The sequence below is a fragment of the Vigna umbellata genome, chromosome 5 (genome assembly GCF_029865625.1).
Source record: "Vigna umbellata cultivar VRB3 chromosome 5, Vumbellata_1.0, whole genome shotgun sequence".
NCBI classification, from domain to species: Eukaryota; Viridiplantae; Streptophyta; class Magnoliopsida; order Fabales; family Fabaceae; genus Vigna; species Vigna umbellata.
In genome coordinates this window covers 65,927,434-65,945,713 of record NC_142169.1, presented here as the reverse complement: position 1 = coordinate 65,945,713, position 18,280 = coordinate 65,927,434, and the positions used below count along the sequence as shown (strand labels likewise).

At 33.0% G+C, this 18,280-nt stretch overlaps 2 protein-coding genes across 3 annotated transcripts; one reads left to right on the top strand and one right to left on the bottom strand.

Annotated features, from left to right (window-relative positions):
- Window positions 1-628: 628 nt before the first annotated feature.
- Window positions 629-7,710, bottom strand: LOC124847582 (Mo25 family protein). Its single transcript, XM_047325106.2, has 11 exons — window positions 7,343-7,710; window positions 5,733-5,897; window positions 5,531-5,649; window positions 4,254-4,328; window positions 3,583-3,676; window positions 3,415-3,474; window positions 2,556-2,621; window positions 2,371-2,469; window positions 1,548-1,592; window positions 1,042-1,144; window positions 629-923 (listed from the first exon to the last, which is right to left on the bottom strand). The coding sequence occupies exons 1-11, from the start codon at window positions 7,463-7,465 to the stop codon at window positions 853-855; spliced, it is 1,020 nt and encodes a 339-aa protein (XP_047181062.1). The 5' UTR covers window positions 7,466-7,710; the 3' UTR covers window positions 629-852.
- Window positions 7,711-9,231: 1,521 nt separating this feature from the next.
- Window positions 9,232-15,236, top strand: LOC124847573 (uncharacterized). 2 transcript variants are annotated; one of them, XM_047325091.2, is made up of 8 exons: window positions 9,232-9,683; window positions 9,779-10,021; window positions 10,755-11,161; window positions 11,808-11,993; window positions 13,077-13,269; window positions 14,192-14,268; window positions 14,409-14,559; window positions 14,678-15,236. In XM_047325091.2, exons 1-8 carry the CDS (start codon window positions 9,417-9,419, stop codon window positions 14,972-14,974), a joined length of 1,821 nt encoding a protein of 606 aa, XP_047181047.1. In that variant the 5' UTR covers window positions 9,232-9,416; the 3' UTR covers window positions 14,975-15,236. The 2 variants fall into 2 exon arrangements, with proteins under 2 accessions (XP_047181047.1, XP_047181046.1); XM_047325090.2 differs by having other exon boundaries at window positions 9,776-10,021.
- Window positions 15,237-18,280: the final 3,044 nt, after the last annotated feature.

The following is an 18,280-nucleotide window of genomic DNA, read 5'->3' as shown; positions in this document are numbered from 1 at the left end:
CGATAGTTTAGGTTGTTAGTAATTCGACAATTGTATTTCTTAAACGAAGTTTGGAATAAGGATGGAAATTAGTGAAGTTGAACCTAACTATTAAAGTTGGATTTGATTTATATAAAAGAAAATCATAGTTCAACTTTGACTCGTTTAATCAATTGAATTTAATTAAAAATTCGATTTTGGCTTACTAAAAATACTAGAAATTAAAAATCATAGCTTGTCATGACTTAAATAATTTTGCTTCTATGAAAAAAATTCATAAATTATTTTTCAACTATCAATGTAGTATCTAAACATTTTGTAAATCTACTAATAGAAAACATATATAACACTTTTTTTAGAAAAACAATTCGTATATTTTAAAAAATGGTTTTTGACAAATGTAACTTCCTAAGATTTTAATAAAACCTAAACCATATATTTTTTATTATAAACTTTTTAAGTCTAGGGTTCAATTTTCATTTAAAGGATGACTTTATTAAAGAAATAACGGGAAATATACTATACCTCATTATTATAGAAAAAAATAATTCATTCCATAAAAGCTTTTTAGATTTTGTAAAAAGAACCGAAAATGAGAAGAATATAAACCAATCAGCAAAAATTACAGTGAATCAAGGCCAATGGCATCTTCATCAAATAACTATACCAGCATCAAGGTTCCATAATTTTAATTCAGCTTGTATTACAAACACGTTTTTGGTATCTCTTACACATAAGAACTCACGGACTTTTCAGCAGATAAGTTGCTTACAAACAGCAGCACGAAACCTTTACATCAAATTAGCTTTGGATATACACGTCACAAAAAGACTTGTTACAAAATCACACACAGCTGCTGTAGGAAAATATAACTTAGCATGATAGCCTTTCAATTTCCTTGATGATAAACTCCTTTTCCTCCTCAAATTGCTCATCTTCCGAACCTAAAAAAGATGACAGAGGGGGGATACTGATTACATGCAAGAGAAACTGAATAGAAATTCAGGGGAACATTGTGTAATCATAGGTTTCAAATCAAGCAGTTACTGAAAGTATTGTAACCTTTTCCTGGGGACAGATTATGAAGCAATTCTAGTAGTTTTTCCTGGTTCTTCGCCAAAATAAGTTTTACTTCTCGAGGCTTATGGGGATTAGCAACGAAAACCTGGATTAACATGTAAGAAATATAAAACAAATATAGATGATCATCTACACAACAAAATGTGATGCTGTAGGGGATATATTTCTTCAGAAAAAAGAAAATAAAAACCCTTGAAATCAAAAGTATAGATGTCTAGAAATTAAAACATGTTAAAAAAAGTGCCTGAAGAAGTCTTCGGGAACTTTCTGCATATTACCAACTTATGATGAGGAGATTTATTCTACCTCAAATATTGGAAAGAGATTTATGTTAGAATGTCTTTACCCTAAAAGCAGGTTTTGTTATAGAAATTTTCAACGCTACACAGATGTATATTAGGAGGCCTAATCTGGTTTTGATTCCTTTCATACATCCACAAAGGAAAGCTCTTTATATACAACTTAAAAGCATGAAGAGGATATTTCACCTTGAAAATGTGGAAGGCTGATATCTGAATGTTTTTACTTGAATCCTGTCCAACCCAAAATGTGGCAAATAAACAGTTAGCAGAAGATACAAATATAAGGGAAAAACAAAATCATTGATGTGCTCCATTTAGTCCCTTTTTCTCACTGAAGCCTTTTATTGGTCTTCTCACATGAACCAAACCACCTATGGAAAATATTTAGCACTTTCTTCTAAATAGGTGTTAGTTCAACATTCTCTTGGATGCATTCTTATCTGCATTAGCCTCACCTTTTTAATTTTATAGGCACTCCATTGCCAAACATTCATTACATCCATAAGCCCTGATATTTGTGATCTCTGGTGGTAGTGGTGTACTGGTGTCTATCTTAATTTTCACACTAATATAATATTACATATAACCAAATTGACCACATGTTGTTAATCAACTATGAAATCATTAAAATCCATGAATTATCAAAAGAAAATGTATTTGAACAGTGTTTCCCGACCTGATAAATCAATTTAGAAAAACATACAGCAGCAAATTGGAAGTAAGGAAATTACATGCAATAGTAGTTATATAAAACATAAAACAGAACAAAGAGATCCTATAAATACAACAAAATATTCTTCATTATATGTGTCGATTACAGTTAACAGGGAAGCCAAGCTATACAACACTTCACAAAGACAAGGAATGTTCAGCTGTGCAAAGCATGCTGCATTTATCATGAATATCATAGCAAGTAAACACATTAATTGAGTGTCATGTGGGTATGCCCATTAGTCATGGGTAAAAAGTAGAATATCACACAACTACACAGGGTTATGAGAAGTTATACCCTCAATAATGTCATCATGACTTTCAAGTAACGAACTTCTAAGATGTACCGCTTCATTATCTGAGAATTAGGAGATTCCAAAAGAAAATCCGAAAGAAGCTAAAACCCAAAGAAATTTAATTGTTAAAATAAAAAATAAAAATATGATCAGGAAACAAAAACATTAAAGTGTTGCAAGAACAAACCTTCAAAGACTGCCTCCTCGTGACATAATTAGGAGATGTCAAAAGTCTCTCGTATAGATCAAAGAACTGGAAACATAAAGTCCTATTAGGAAAGTTCAAATGTAATATGGGAGATAAAGTCCAATTTGCAATATGCACCATAGGCATATTCAAATACGAGGATACAAGCACCTAACTATCATAAAAGTTAGGTTGATTTTATTTTCTTAGAGATTTGACCTGGTGGGTATAAATATCATATGAACACAATCAGAGATGGCAAAAAATTCCGCGCCCGCAGATATCCGCGGATAAAATCCGCGACGGTTAGTTGGTACCCGCGGATATTTACTACCTGCTGGTTGCGGGTAACGGGTTTTTTAATACCCGCTTATAAACGGGTCAGGTGCGGATATTATACTATCGGTACCCGCAGATATCCGCTACCCGCAAAAAATAAAAATAAAAATTTAATTTATATTTTACTAAGTTAAATTTAATTAAAATTAACATTAATTTATATTTTATAAGGTTAAATATAATTAAAATTAAATTTCAATTTATATTTAATTTAATATATATTATATTTTATATATTTCTTGTAATTTTATTTTTAAGTTTTATTATAATATTTTATAAAAATATATTTTTTTAAATATTTGCGGGTATCCGCGGGTATCCACGGGTTTTAAAATATCCGCGGGTAATTTTTAAGCGGGTATCCGTGCGGATAGCGGGTCAGGTAGTGGGTGGATTTTTTTTTGTCGGGTCGGGTTGCGGATAGGCACTATCCATGCCCGACCCGACCTGTTGCAATCCCTAGACACAATCATAGTGAGCTGTCAAAAATTCAGATAAATATGTCAAGGATGAAACAAACCTCATCATAGTGAGCTGTCAAAAATTCAGAGACCACATTTACATGCTTAGTGAGAAGATCCTGCAAAAGCATACCCATAGGGAAGTGTGAGGAAGTGTCATGTAGAGTTTTACAATCATTAGTAAGACAAATAAAGGGAATCAAAATGGGGGACGATTCTGTTCTTACCTTAAAGGTAGAAAATGCATCAGATGCAACATCAAAGTTAGGCAACTCTACAAATTTAAAGAACAACACAAAACTAGCAGATTCCAATATGTACCTGAAAAACACTCAAAAAATACACAAGGTTAAAACAGTGTGATTTCATTGACTATAACACAAACATCAGACTCAAAATACACATTGATAGTGAAAATCAACTGTTAATTTTCACTTACAAAACAATTTAATCCCCTACTATTTTAACAGTTGAATTTCATCATCCTCATGCCCAAACTCAATAAATTATCCCATTGTTGTAATCTCCTTAATAAAGTAATGTAAGTATGGAATTACAAACCATAGAAACCCATGGTGATGTTGGAGCAAGGAATAACAATTAAGTAGAATGTCAGCTCTAATCAAGCACATTCAAACAATGTAGTTATGCCAACCTATTGCACTATACTTATTGTGATGATGCAGAAAAAATTATGTTTTCCTTCTTACAATATAAAAAACATGTCATTCATTGCACTTTTTTTAAGCCCATTAAAGCAATCCTCTAATGCAAATGTAGATCAAAATCTCGGCATGATCAATCTTAGCACGCAATAAACATAAAGATATCAGAGATGAAAAATAAGAAGCAGAAAATTAGGAAGAAGACTAAACAATGACAGCCCAAGATATCTTACCTTGCAAGTGATGGAAATTTGATGCACTCCCGCAACATTATGCCACAGCTCAAGGCAATATCTTTGTTATCATAGCTGCTTGGAAACAGATATAGAGATGTTTTGAGCAATGCGTTTATATTTATCACATTTGAGCTGATTGATCACATACAAATATACAATTGTTCAATTATAGGCCAGTGAAACTAAATGTGTTTCAGATTTCTGCAAGATAGCTCAAAAGATTTGCTTGACACTGTAATTTATTTCTAAAAGAACTCATTTTACATTTATCAAATTAGAAAGTTGTAAGAAAAATTGTTTGTTTAATGAAAAGGGAAACAAAACACAGAATACCTGACATGTTATGTCACAATTGAGAAATCTTCTAATGGATAATTTGATCAAAGCATATGATTAAGAGAGAATAAATTATGCAAAAAATCAGAAGTAGGTTGTATCTGCTTTTGCCCAAATTCATTCTCACGAAGGATTTTGTAAACAAAAAGTGAAAACATTTAAAGAACTCTTTTAAAAGGAAATGGAAAACCAACCTTGGGCATATCAAAGATTGTGGGATTCCAATAAAATTTGTTTTATCATTGGTTTCACATCTAAGGAAATTGAGGTTCAGTTCTGTACTCCAAATTTAGGGAAAATATCATTTGGAAAAGTTTTCACAGAAGAAATACATTTACTAAGGTACCGATGTTAAAATTACAATAATGCAGTAAATTGCCAACTAACACAAACTGTGACCTTAGTTGATATTTACTTATATGTATATGCTTGTGTTATATAAAAATATAAAAATTTCCAAATAGTTCCATCTTGCTGTAGTGTTTTTGGGACAGTTGTTGGACACCAATACCCAAGGTTTGAAACACTATGATAAACTCTATATCTAAAAATATTAGATGTGTAATATTATAAATTTCTCATAATGAACTGCTCATAGAATCTCCCATGACTGTAGGCATTTATTTTCAACTCTACAAAACGTGTAATAATTTTATGGCATAAACTGCAAGATAGAGTAGCTTCATTTTTTGTGATATTAGTTTCACCACCTAAAATCATTTTCAAATGTTAGCCTTCTGCAACTTTTTCCACAATCATATCTTTGAAAAAAAAAATCAAATTCTCTTCATTTCAATTGGGCTTAGAGCATCACTCTCATCTTCCATCATGAATACAACTAGAAAAGGTGACCTTCACATTTGAAACAAGTGAGAAGGAATGGAACAAAAAGCAGTGCATGCTTGGCACGGAAAAAGGTGCACCAGTAAAAAACTTACCATACAACAAGAAAGTCTAGTAACTCGGCATGTTGTTCAATGTATTCTACACAGCAAGAATTGGAATCAACTTTATGTTTCAATAATATTGACCAACAGTGGACTAAATCCTTTCTGGCCTGTATCAAAATTCACACACCAATGATGAGCAACGAGTTAAGACAACTGCAGACATTAGAGCTTGGAATCGATCTGAACTTACTTCCCATCCTAGTATAGGCAGCTTGTGTATTAGAAGAGTAAGGACGTCCTCCTTGCAGATTTCATCCACTAACTGTGAAACCTGATCCAAATTTGGTTCTGACTCTCCATCTCCAGAAAGCATCGTTCTCATTGTTGCAAAATTCTTTTCAACTTCCTCTAAAGCCTACAATGAAGCATGAAAGGCATCCGTAATCAATAACCACTAACAGTAACTGCAACTAAAAGAAAGGCTTCACAAATCTGGAGCAATTTCTTTCTTCATTTTGCTTCTCTCAAGAAAAAATACCAACCTCAAATGGGAAGAATTTGAAGCATGTATAAGATAAAAGAAACGTAGAGTGTGAACACAATCCTCTTAGATGATTAAAAGTTCAAAAATCAGATTGTAACACGAAATGTCATTTTTTACTTTGAATATTAACCTTGCTTATTTTGTTTATGCTATATCACTCATGAGGGTGTTGAATGTGCATGTTTATATTATTCAACCATTATATGTACCATTAGCAGACAAACCTAATGCCTGTAGCTTCTTTTACTTTCTGAGCAGTTTTCAATTATTGTAGTTCAACAAATGTGTGTATTTTCAACAGACACTGCTCCCTCCCAGTAAAATACTGACACATTAATTTGAGCCTCATGCACCCTTAAGGCTCAAGGTCGTTGATTTAAATAGCTGTTATACCATAATGCTATAATGTGGCATTTTTTTATTCCTCCACCACAGGCAATTTGTGAAGGGAGGCTGCAATAGCCTGTTTATGTGATGGACTTTTGACCTCCTTTCCTCTACCATTGATAACTTTTTTTTTAAGGCTGAAAGGCTTTTTGCCTCCAGGTTAGATACCAATTCCATCAGTGAACAACTTGTGGGCCTATGTTATCACTGTTTGTTAATGCCGACTGATTAAAAATTGGCTATCAAACGACTTGGAAATTAGGCCTTAGAGGAGACAATAAATGGTCGCGCGAACAATGTTGTAACAGCTCCCCACGTGAATGACTTACCTCTGAAAGGAACCCGAGGGACAGACAATACAATTGTGAATGAACTTCCAATAGACAATCTTCAGAGTGCGAGAGAGTTCCAAAGGTTTCACATGACTGAAGCAGACAACATAACCCATGTGGACGCAGAAAGACCTTGTATACACTGACAATTTGTGTATCAACAAAACAGGAGGAGGAAATGAGCCAATTTCCATCAGGAAAACTTTCATGACTTAGAAAAAGAGTGCCCCCTCTCCATTAGGGAAAACACATAAACATGCTTAAAAGAATTGATCACTTGTAAGTTGGAGTCTCTTCTGCAAAATACAATTCCGTCACAATTGTTCCTAGAACAAAACCACTCATGCAACAGGTTACATACACAAATGACTAGTTTTCATGTAAAAGGTAATATTTTTTTAAAGCACAAAAACACGCTACACAATTTGCCGAAGCTGTTATGAGAATTGTAAGACCTGCCCACGATTCAAGAGCGGAAATTTAAGCGAGAAAGCAAAGACCCAGATAGAGCATTGAAACCATGGATCAAAAGGGTGGTAATTACGCGAGTGAATCTAATGTGGGGCGAGTAGGTGAGGAAGAAATCGAGAACCTTACCTTTTCAAGGGCTTTAACTTCACTGACGGTTTTGGTATCTAGGGCCACGAGGCTCTCCTTGATGGACTTAGCCACCTCCTGCGGTGTTTTAGGCCTCAAAGCCTTGAAAAACGAGAACGACATGATGATCGATGATCCTTTCTCTCTCTGTCGCCGTTGATGTGGGGATGATAAAGAAAATGCTGCTGCTGACGCAGTGTTTCCTCTTCTTCCTTTGAACCTTCTTCTGTTTTCGATTTCAACAACTCATCATCGTCATCATGATTTATGAGTCACCATCACCAACAATACGGAACCCGATCATAGAGCGAAAGAATCTTAGTGCCAGGGTTATTTCTCTTTTCTTATTTTTCCTACCCAAACAAAATTATAAAGCTTTTTTTAGCGTCCAAACCCAAATCCTAGAAAATAATTTGATAAAAAAATTATAACAATGATATTAAAATATTAAATCAATATAAATTTTGAAGCTTTATCCTCGTTGACAAAGTTCAAAAGTTTTCAGACCTTGGCTTCTAATATTAATTTTTTTTAGCCATAAAAAACAAACTCATATTTTTTGTTCTTTGTTTATTATCCATGTGGTTTGTGGAGTGGAGGTGATCCAATGGACTACTGTCCCTCCAAAATTAAGCTTTTGGCGCTCTGAATACTAAATCCATCAATTATACCCTTTATTTTTCAACTAATTGGATTAAATCTAACTTCAAAAAACAAAATTAACTGTTTAGTGTTTCTCTATTTTTTTATTACATTTAATCAAATTTGAACTCAGATTATCTTTTTATGAATTTATAATGGATAAAAAAAATAATTAATTTGGAATAGAATAGAGTTACAAGTTTTATGTTCTTTTTTCAATCAAATTTGTAGTTTAGAAAAAAAGAATAATATATATAGAGAGAATAATTAATAATTTAATCAAAAGTTATATATATATATATATATATATATATATATATATATATATATATATATATATATATATATATATATATGACATTTAGGGAGGAATTGAGATCATGATTCTTGTCTATCACTCCTTAATTTGTTATTGTTATGTTTTTCCAACTGATTTTTGTACAACACGTAGTTTCAATTGAAAAAAAAACAAACACAACCAAAACACTAATAACTTGTATCAGATCTTAGAAGAATATTTTATGCGGTCAAGATTAATATACAAATCTTTTAAGAGTACTAAATAAATAAAACACATTAAATTAAACTAAAATATTTTTATTTATATATTAATATATAAATAAACAAAAAGAAAATTTGGGTGAAAACTCCTGTCTATCTATATCTACACGGAGCTCCGCTACCGATCATAACAGCAAAATCTTTTAGTCAAAATGATTAATTCTCGTGTTATAGTCATATTATCACAAATACTCGACTTTATATCCTAAAGATACGTAAATTAAACTAAAAAACTCTACACTTATTATAATCTTCTCAAATATAATTTGTTTGAGAATCTTTCAACTTAAATTTATAAATTTAAAATACATAATCAACAATATAATTCAAATTAAATATAAAAAGTAAGAAGACATTTAACGGCGAGAGCAATGAAATCTATGTCATCAATGAAAGGATTCTCCTTTTTCTAGTATATATAGTTTTGTTAGCATCATTTTTTGAAAAATTAAACACTTATTTATAAATAAAAAAGATACACAATAAAACACTATTTTATTTATGATAACAAAATTATAAAAATAATTTAATTTTAAAATTATTTTGATAAAGGTTATTTTATAATTTAATAATTATTGCAAATTAAAATGGCAAGTAAAGAAGTAAAAAGAGGCTTTAGTAATATAACGGATGATAGTGATAAATATCTTCTTTGGACACTGAAAATTATAATTTAACAGTGAAATGTGGTTTTGATGAATAAGGAAGGAGAAGATAACAGAAAAAGAAAAATTGGAAAGGAAGAGAAAAACAAGGGTTAAAATGTCACCCACAGAAAAGGAAAGGCCATAACCATATCAAAACCATAAGGAACGCAATTGGATCTGCTATTCGGATTCTGCAACCTCCACAATCTGAGTAATCGAATTCGATGCGAGGCCACAATTGGATCAACACCCTGCTGCCGGACGAGTTACTCATCGAGATCTTCCGCCGCCTCGACTCGAAGTCCAGTCGCGACGCGTGTTCCCTCGTCTGCACGCGCTGGCTCCGTCTCGAGCGCCTCACACGCGCCGCCATCCGAATCGGCGCCTCCGGCTCCCCGGACCTTTTCATTCACCTCCTCGCTGCACGTTTCTCCAACGTCACCACCGTCCACATCGACGAGCGACTCTCCGTTTCGATCCCTACTCACTTTGTCCGTCATATTCCTTCCTCACTTCGTTCCCAACGTCTCCCTTCTCTAATCCTAATTTTCCTTTCTCTGATTCTTTTTATTTACTTTTTTAGCAGGGAAGAAGACGCGCGAGCGAGAATTCCGCGGTGAAGCTGCATTATGTGGCTGATAAATACGGCTCTTCCTCTGACCAGAGCGAATTCGATTCGCTCTGTCTGTCTGATTCTGGATTGTCTGCTCTCGCCGAAGGCTTTCCCAAACTCGAGAAGCTTAGGTTAATCTGGTGTTCTAACGTCACCAGCGAGGGTTTGTCATCGCTAGCGAGAAAATGCATTTCTTTGAAGTCCTTGGATTTGCAGGTATTTATGTACTCTTTTTTTGTGTCCTCTAGCTGATTGGATTTTCGTTTGCGGTTTAAACTGTTTTGTCGTGCTTACGTACACTGTTTGTATTTATTTATTTTTTTGCAATGTTTTATTTACTCAGTCTGCACTTATAGTATTGCCTTAGCCTTGTTATGAGTATTCAGTTGCTTTGAAATGAATGTTTAGAGTTTGGTTGGATACTTAGTTAGATGTGTTTTAAAGACCTCCTCTGTGGGAAAGAAGAGCTGTTGAGAAGTTTGTTTTACAGAAAAAGAAAAAAAAAGCTTATTATTTCTGGTGGAGAAGCTCTCAGAAGCGCTTGTATCCAAACAGGCCCATGGCTAAGTTTGGCTCACCGTTTGGCTCCTTCAACTAGGGTAAATTTGGCTTGTGATATGCTTGTAAGGGCGACTGCCCACATATTTGTCTCGAAACCAAGTCTCAATTGAAAGTAATATCAAGGTTGATAAATGAAATACATTCAAATATGCTGTAAGTTCCTGTATTATCTTGAGACTGGAAGGAAAATCTAATATACTTTTTCTTTTTATTGAAGCCAGTGGGTTAAAGTAAATTTCTTGTGAAGCATTGCAATTGGAGATACCAACGCCCTTTTTTTCCTTTTTGTGCATCATTCTCCTTGTCACTATATTAATATGTACAACTATGAGTAGTTTGGCGTGAGCGATGCACACTCGTTATTTTAACTCACGATATTTTCCTTTAGGGTTGTTATGTTGGAGATCAAGGTTTGGCTGCTATTGGACAGTGTTGCAAGCAACTTGAAGATTTGAATCTGCGTTTCTGTGAAGGATTGAGTGACACAGGTTTGGTTGAATTAGCATTGGGTGTGGGAAATTCGTTAAAATCTATTGGAGTGGCAGCTTGTGCGAAAATAACTGACATTTCAATGGAAGCTGTGGGATTACACTGCAGATCTCTAGAGACCTTGTCATTGGACTCTGAGTTCATCCATAATAAAGGGCTGCTTGCTGTGATTAGAGGATGTCCACATTTAAAAGTTTTAAAGCTACAATGTATTAATCTAACAGATGATGCTTTGAAAGTTGTGGGAGTTAGTTGTTTGTCTTTGGAGATGTTGGCTCTATACAGTTTTCAGAGATTTACTGATAAGTGAGTTTCTTTATAATCATTGCTTTACAGGATTTGCTTCATCTGACTATGGTAGAATTCACAAAAAAATCACATTCACTGAGCACAACACGTGTTGAATATTTCTTTCTTGTGTTAAGACTTGATCAACTATTTGCGGATTTGATTAGTGGTTTGTCTTTGGAGTTATTGGCTCAACATAGTTTTCCTAGATTTACTAATAAGTTAGCTGTTTTCTCATCATTGCTTTTTAAGGATCTGCTTGCTTTGACTATGGCTAAAATTACAAAAAAGACACATGCAACAGGCTTAGTGCAAATTGCATATATCTTTCTTGCGCAACAACCTTACCAACCATTTTTTGAGTTGATCAATTCAAAAGAGCCATTGAAACAATTTTTTATGGTTTTTCTTTTAAATTATATTTTTTATTAAGATCTAATGTTGTCATTTGATCCGTGTTGCCAAACTCATAGTGGGGTGAGACTTGGTTGCTTTTGTAATTCTTTTTACTTTTCCTTTTACATGACCCTTATGATAGTATGAACCGCAAACTTTCAATCTTTTTCCTTGCCTCTAATTTGTAATTTTGGGTTCTGATATTAATTCTTTCATTTTTTGTTGTGTAGTTAGTAATACTTTTTCTTTTTACAATGTCTACATTCAGGGGTTTGTGTGCTATTGGGGAAGGATGTAAGAAGTTAAAGAACTTGACTTTAAGTGATTGCTATTTCCTAAGTGATAAGGGTTTGGAAGCAATTGCTACTGGCTGCAAGGAACTCACTCATCTTGAAGTGAATGGATGCCACAATATTGGAACTTTGGGACTAGAATCTGTGGGAAAATCTTGCCAGTACGTTTTTTTCACTAATCTAAGTTCCCTAAAATGTTATAGATGTGTGTACTATAACTCTTGTGTGCAGCAAACTCCACATCGAATAATCAGCACAGGGAGTTGGGAAAATGTTTTAGGACGAAGAAAGTCATTGAATTTTATATTTCTATTCAACGTCTGTAGTTGTAGTTAATTAATCTTGTGGTCTGTTGGTTGTTCTTGCATGATTTTTTTGATTTTATGCGTGCGTGTGTAAGTGTATATGCATATATTCTTGTCAACCTAAGTTGCTGTACAAAACATTCTTAAAATCTGAGAAGTTTTCCCAGTGTAAGCTACAAAAGCAAGAAATGTACTATCACACAAATTTACCGCTTGCAGTGAATAGGAGATACTGCTTCTATTGACATTGTTGTGTGTTTATGTGTGCATGCTGGAGCCGTCTTAAAAATTTTAGAGGTCCTGTTCTAATCGTGAAATTTTGCTCCTCTATTCCAATATTTAAAAATAAATGCACAATTTAATATTTCTAAATATTATAATATGATTGCTTTTTTACAAAATAATGCACAAAAAATTCGTACTACATTTTTACTGATAAATATAAATAAAAACAAAAAGACTAGTGCAAATTTGTGGACTTATAAAATCTGGAGGTCCTCAATAATTGAAGGTCTTGTGCAATGGATCTGCTTGCATAGATTGTTCTACAGGCCTGCTGCATGCATGGATTGCAACCTACTTTGTTGTACGCACAGTCTTAAAAACTAACCGAAGTAGCATTAAATAATAAACTGCATTCCTAAGCCTCTCTTTCCCCTCATCTTTGACTGGTATGTGTAGCTTTTTAATTTAAAATTATTCTCTAAGATAAAACTTAAATCACTTGTTATAAGCTTTAAGTTCGAATTAGCCTTTTTTAAGTAAATGAAGAAGCGAGACCAAACTTAGACTAAATTTGGCAAAGATATACATGCTATGATCCTGTATTTGAATATTAAGTTATGATATTGACAAATATTTGATGACCGGATTTCTTAAGTGTTGAAAATTTCCCTCTTCTTTCATCTCTGAGGCTAATCTCTACTTTCTACTGCACAGGCATCTCTCAGAATTAGCATTACTTTACTGCCAAAGAATTGGTGATGCTGGCCTTCTCCAGATTGGACAGGGGTGCAAATACTTGCAAGCGCTGCACTTGGTAGATTGCTCAAGTATTGGAGATGAAGCCATGTGTGGCATAGCCAGTGGCTGCAAGAATCTAAAGAAACTTCATATCCGTCGCTGTTATGAGGTACTGCATTTATGTTGGTTTTCTGCACTAAAATGCCATTCTGTACGTGTAATTTTAATTTTAGCATAAATTGATTTTATTGTTATTTTTCTTTTGTATTTTTGTTTTGGATATCTCACTCACTTTCGAAATTCTGTACCTTGTAACCTAGGATAATTACTGAGTCATTTGAAGCGTACATTACGCATGCTTCTTCTAGAACTTTGTCCTTCTTATAATATTTAAAATTTAAAAATATTTTTTGTTCTCTTCAGGAAATTACATTCGAAAGTAATTTTATCTTTAGTCATTAACACAATCGAAACAGAACTTGTTCTTACATTTAGTCAAACATTTCCGTATACAAAACTTGGTATTTTAAAGTCAAAACCAATTAATTCTTCACAAGATATCTCAACTAGCTATCTCTTTATCCCCCGTCTCAATTTAATTAAAACAAGGTAAAAGAGGAATTTCTTTTGTTGCTCTGCTCACTTCCTTTTGTGGTGCTTTCTTCAAGGTTCCTTGATAATTTGACGACCACTGATTGAACGATTTCTAAGCAGCAATCTTATAGAGTATTTTCATTATGCCCTTTTAATAATGAGCATACCAATTTTTCAATTTAGTTGTGTTTGAGTGCCTTACCATTTTAAGCAACGCTGCACCTTGTTATTTTGACTTTTAGTATAGTAGGACACTATTTACTTGCTACACGAACTCTAGCCCCCTCATCCCCCGCAGACTATAATATGGCACACCTTGTGAATGATGTAGAAGTATATGAAAGTGGTGTAATACTTGCATTACATGAATGTCTATTATATGTCCAGGGTAAAGCAATAAGCCAATTGTTTTTACTGTTGACTCTATTTCTTTATAAGCTTTATGACATTTTCGTCCTTTCTCCTTGTGTTCCTTCTTTTTTCCCTTCATGTATTAGATTGGGAGCAAGGGGATCATTGCTGTGGGCGAGAACTGTAAGTTGCTAACAGATCTCAGCATTCGATTCTGTGATAGGTAAAACCTTAGTCACAGCTTTACTATTATCCCTCTAAGCAGAAATCTTCATGAATATTTATTCTACTATTTTGATGTTTGGGAATTTGTATTACATCTTTTCTTCTGTGTCTACCTTAACCACTTTCTTACATTACTAGGGTGGGTGATGCGGCCCTTGTTGCCATAGCTGAGGGCTGTTCCCTTCATTATCTTAATGTTAGTGGTTGCCATCAGATTGGAGATGCTGGAGTGGTAGCCATTGCAAGGGGGTGCCCTCAACTCTGTTACTTGGACGTGAGTGTATTACAGGTGTGTATTGATATCTCTCATTCTATACCTAAGGCAATGCAATAATTACTGGCAAACTATACGCTAAATAAGTCTTTCTACTTATTTGCCTTGCTTTTCTATTGCTCTATAACTGCAGAATTTGGGTGACATGGCTATGGTTGAAGTGGGAGAACACTGTCCATTGCTGAAAGAAATAGTACTCTCACACTGCCGACAAATAACAGATGTTGGGCTAGCCCATCTTGTAAAAAGTTGCAGAATGCTTGAGTCATGCCACATGGTTTATTGTTCAGGTATAACTTCAGTTGGTGTGGCCACCGTGGTTTCTAGCTGCCCCCACATAAGGAAGGTCCTTGTTGAGAAGTGGAAGGTTAGCCAACGTACAAAGCGCCGAGCTGGTTCAGTCATTTCCTATGTGTGTGTGGACCTTTAGACCTTCTTCCGTATCCATGCATATCATAGTAGGAGGCGTTTTTGTGAATGTATTTTCTTGTACATATGCTCATACAACAGTCACATTGGTGACTTCATAGGACACTGAAGATGTAGGAATTCATAGCCTTAGATAAACAAGTGATGCTTTTAGTAACTTCATTTATGTGTGTGTGTGTATAGTTGAAGAAATATCATGACTCTTTGTATTGTTTATTTCCAAAATAACAAGTTTAATCTAGATATATTTCTAGTTTTTGTAATTCTATTTCTTATAATTTTTTGTCTTTAGTTTTTAAAATTCTCTCTTGCAGTTTTAATTCTTGTCTCCTTTCTGATGGCAATCATTTATTGAATGAAAAGCTAGAATTTCTACTCTACTTTCCACATGTTAAATTGATTGGATCAATTTAAACTTTATTGTACTCAAAATTCATCTCAATAGAACATCGTTTTCATTTGAACTAAAAATAATGTCACTATCTCACCTTCAAAACATGTTATCAATTAGAATTATGAAATTGTATTTCTTTTTCATTTAATTTCTGACTTAAAAACCTTTAAAATCATTCCATATAGCAAATCTAATACTCTATCATAAACTTTAAATGATAAAATGAAAATTTAAGAATTTCTAAGTAAGAAAAATTGATGAAAGGGTGAAATTTGAAAATTTTGAAGAAAATAAAAGTATAGACTCAAGAAGTTAGTAACCAATATCTCACATAAATCAAATTAAACTAACCATGAATATTATTAAATATTTAATTTTAAGGCATCACGCAATATTATTTATTAATAATCGCCACATTATATATACACATATTCCTAAAATATTTAGAGGATGAGATTCAAAAAGAGAACTGGATTAAACCTTTTGGGTGAGCTCATCCCTACAGCCAATCTTGTGTTATTTGATATCATCAATTACATTCCATATCTCAATTCTATCCTCCAAAACCCCAACAATTCTAAGATTTATTAGAGTTATTATACGATGTGTTGTCATAGAAGAAGAACATGAAAGTTTGGGGCTAAATAATAAAAAAAAAATCTGTCTTCTTGAACATGGAATATGCTTCTTTTGAAAACCAGTAGTTGCAATGTTGCATGTTTAATAGAGACGAAAGTTGTGAAAGTTTAGACACATATAAAATGCAACCTAATGAGTATGGCAACCTAACCTGCATAGTTATATTGATACATCCATTAATTGTAAACTGAGTGAGTGACCCCAGTAGGATACAAACATTATTCACGTCACGTTGTGTATAACTAATATACTCATAAGATATCAACTTTATAGCACTTTTATAATATCCATATCTATATTCAAATTCACTCCTGTCCTAATCTTCGTATCAATCCTTACAGACACCTCTAAACAATTCTTAATCCAAACACTGATATATGTTGTTGCTATCATCTACCTTATTAATTACTTTTATTTATCTTTTTGTTCAGACATACAGAATCTCAGCAGAGAAAAGTTCTCAGCAAAAGGTCATGCCATTCATTTTGAGACATCTATCAACTAAAGGACTAAATACTTATTAATAAATTTAAATATTATCTTTATAAAATTTATATAAAATCTCCGAAAAAATTAATGCTTCAAAACAAACAAAATCAAATAAATAAATGAGAGTTTGGGTTATGATTTCAATTTAGGATATCTAATTCATATTATGCGCATGCCAAGCTAAAACAAACCTAGGCGGCTACTTCTTTTCTACATTAAAAATTGAAGGATAAGATGATGGTATGTATAGGTACTCTAATTTTGCAATATAATATAAAACATAGGAGGGGTAGATATTATTAACAATGTTCTTGAGACCTTTTCAATGTCCAAGAGATTTAGCGTTGTGTGAAACCTAGAAATTAAGGATGTTCGGAATAAGTTGGAGTGAGGAATGAACAAAGTTGAATAGATAAACATATGATAGTTTGGAGCATAGGGAACATGATGACCATCCAAACATGCCTCAACCCATCACATCATCAATTGCTTCAGATCATTCAAACAGATACCAAATTTCGTATTTTAAATAAGAATAATATTATTTTGATACATTTAAAATTTTTACTTTCACTTAATATTATTTTTTTAAAATATATAAAAGTTTATTTTTCATGACTATTTTATTCTTTCAATAACTGTCACAACCATTTTTTTTAATTAATTATTGCTTTTAATAATTTTATTTGTTCTTTAGCTGTATCATAAATGTTTTATATTTATCAGCAATTCAGCATTGTATGTTGCATTTTCCGTAAAATTAGGATTTAATTTATTTCACATACTTATACCACCACCGTTAGAGAATTTATTACCTGATTTAACCCATGACAGACAAACCTTTCTTTTTTAATATTCATATAAAAAAAATTAAAATTAATTTGTAGAAACATTTGTTTTACTTTTTCACTTTTTTTAGAATCGTATAATTTAACAGTTGGAATGACAACATGTTTATGTCAGCACTTGGTCAGATTCCACTAATAGTAGTAGTTGGGTATTCATAAGCTGGTTAAACAGTAGTAAATGATAAGTTAATTAATTAGAACTAGGTTTATATTTAATTAAAGATTATTTATTAAGATTGAGAGTTAATGCTGAAGAACTTTCTTGCAGGAAGCAAAATAGCTAGATTTGGAACAAAAATGGCTATTATTGTCTCCAAACTTTGTGAGATTCTGTCATGATTGGGGAGGGTGATACAAGAACAAACCTACTTTTATACTATTTTAAGTATACATTCTTTTTTAGTTAAAATTGAATTTTAACTCACGCAATAATCTCACCACATTAAACTTGATCAACACTGATTATATAAAGTGAAACTCATTTTTTTAACTGAAAAACACTACCAAAAAAAGTTCTTAAAATACTGTAGCTATATTTTATCATTGAAAATATAAATATATATGATGGGAAATTTCTACTTAGGAATGAAAAATGAAAAGGTAATGGAAAAGCACTGTAACAGAGCTTGCAGATGTGATTGCTTTTGAATGAATCAGGTTAGCGATTAGAGAAATAGGAAAAAATGAGCAGAAGAATACAATGATTCGAACAATGCATGCTTGCAGAATGAAAACCAGATTCAGACGTCACAGTTGTAAGGCTAGTTACAGGGCTAAGAGATCTTTTAACACACACTTCACAGAGATGCTGTATTTGCATCTTCCATGTTATCTTTTTCATCAGGTAAACCAGAATATTACAGATCATTCTTCAAAATTTATGTTAAAAGTTGTTAAAATACCATCAATTTTCAGTCTTTGAAGCGATTACTTCGTC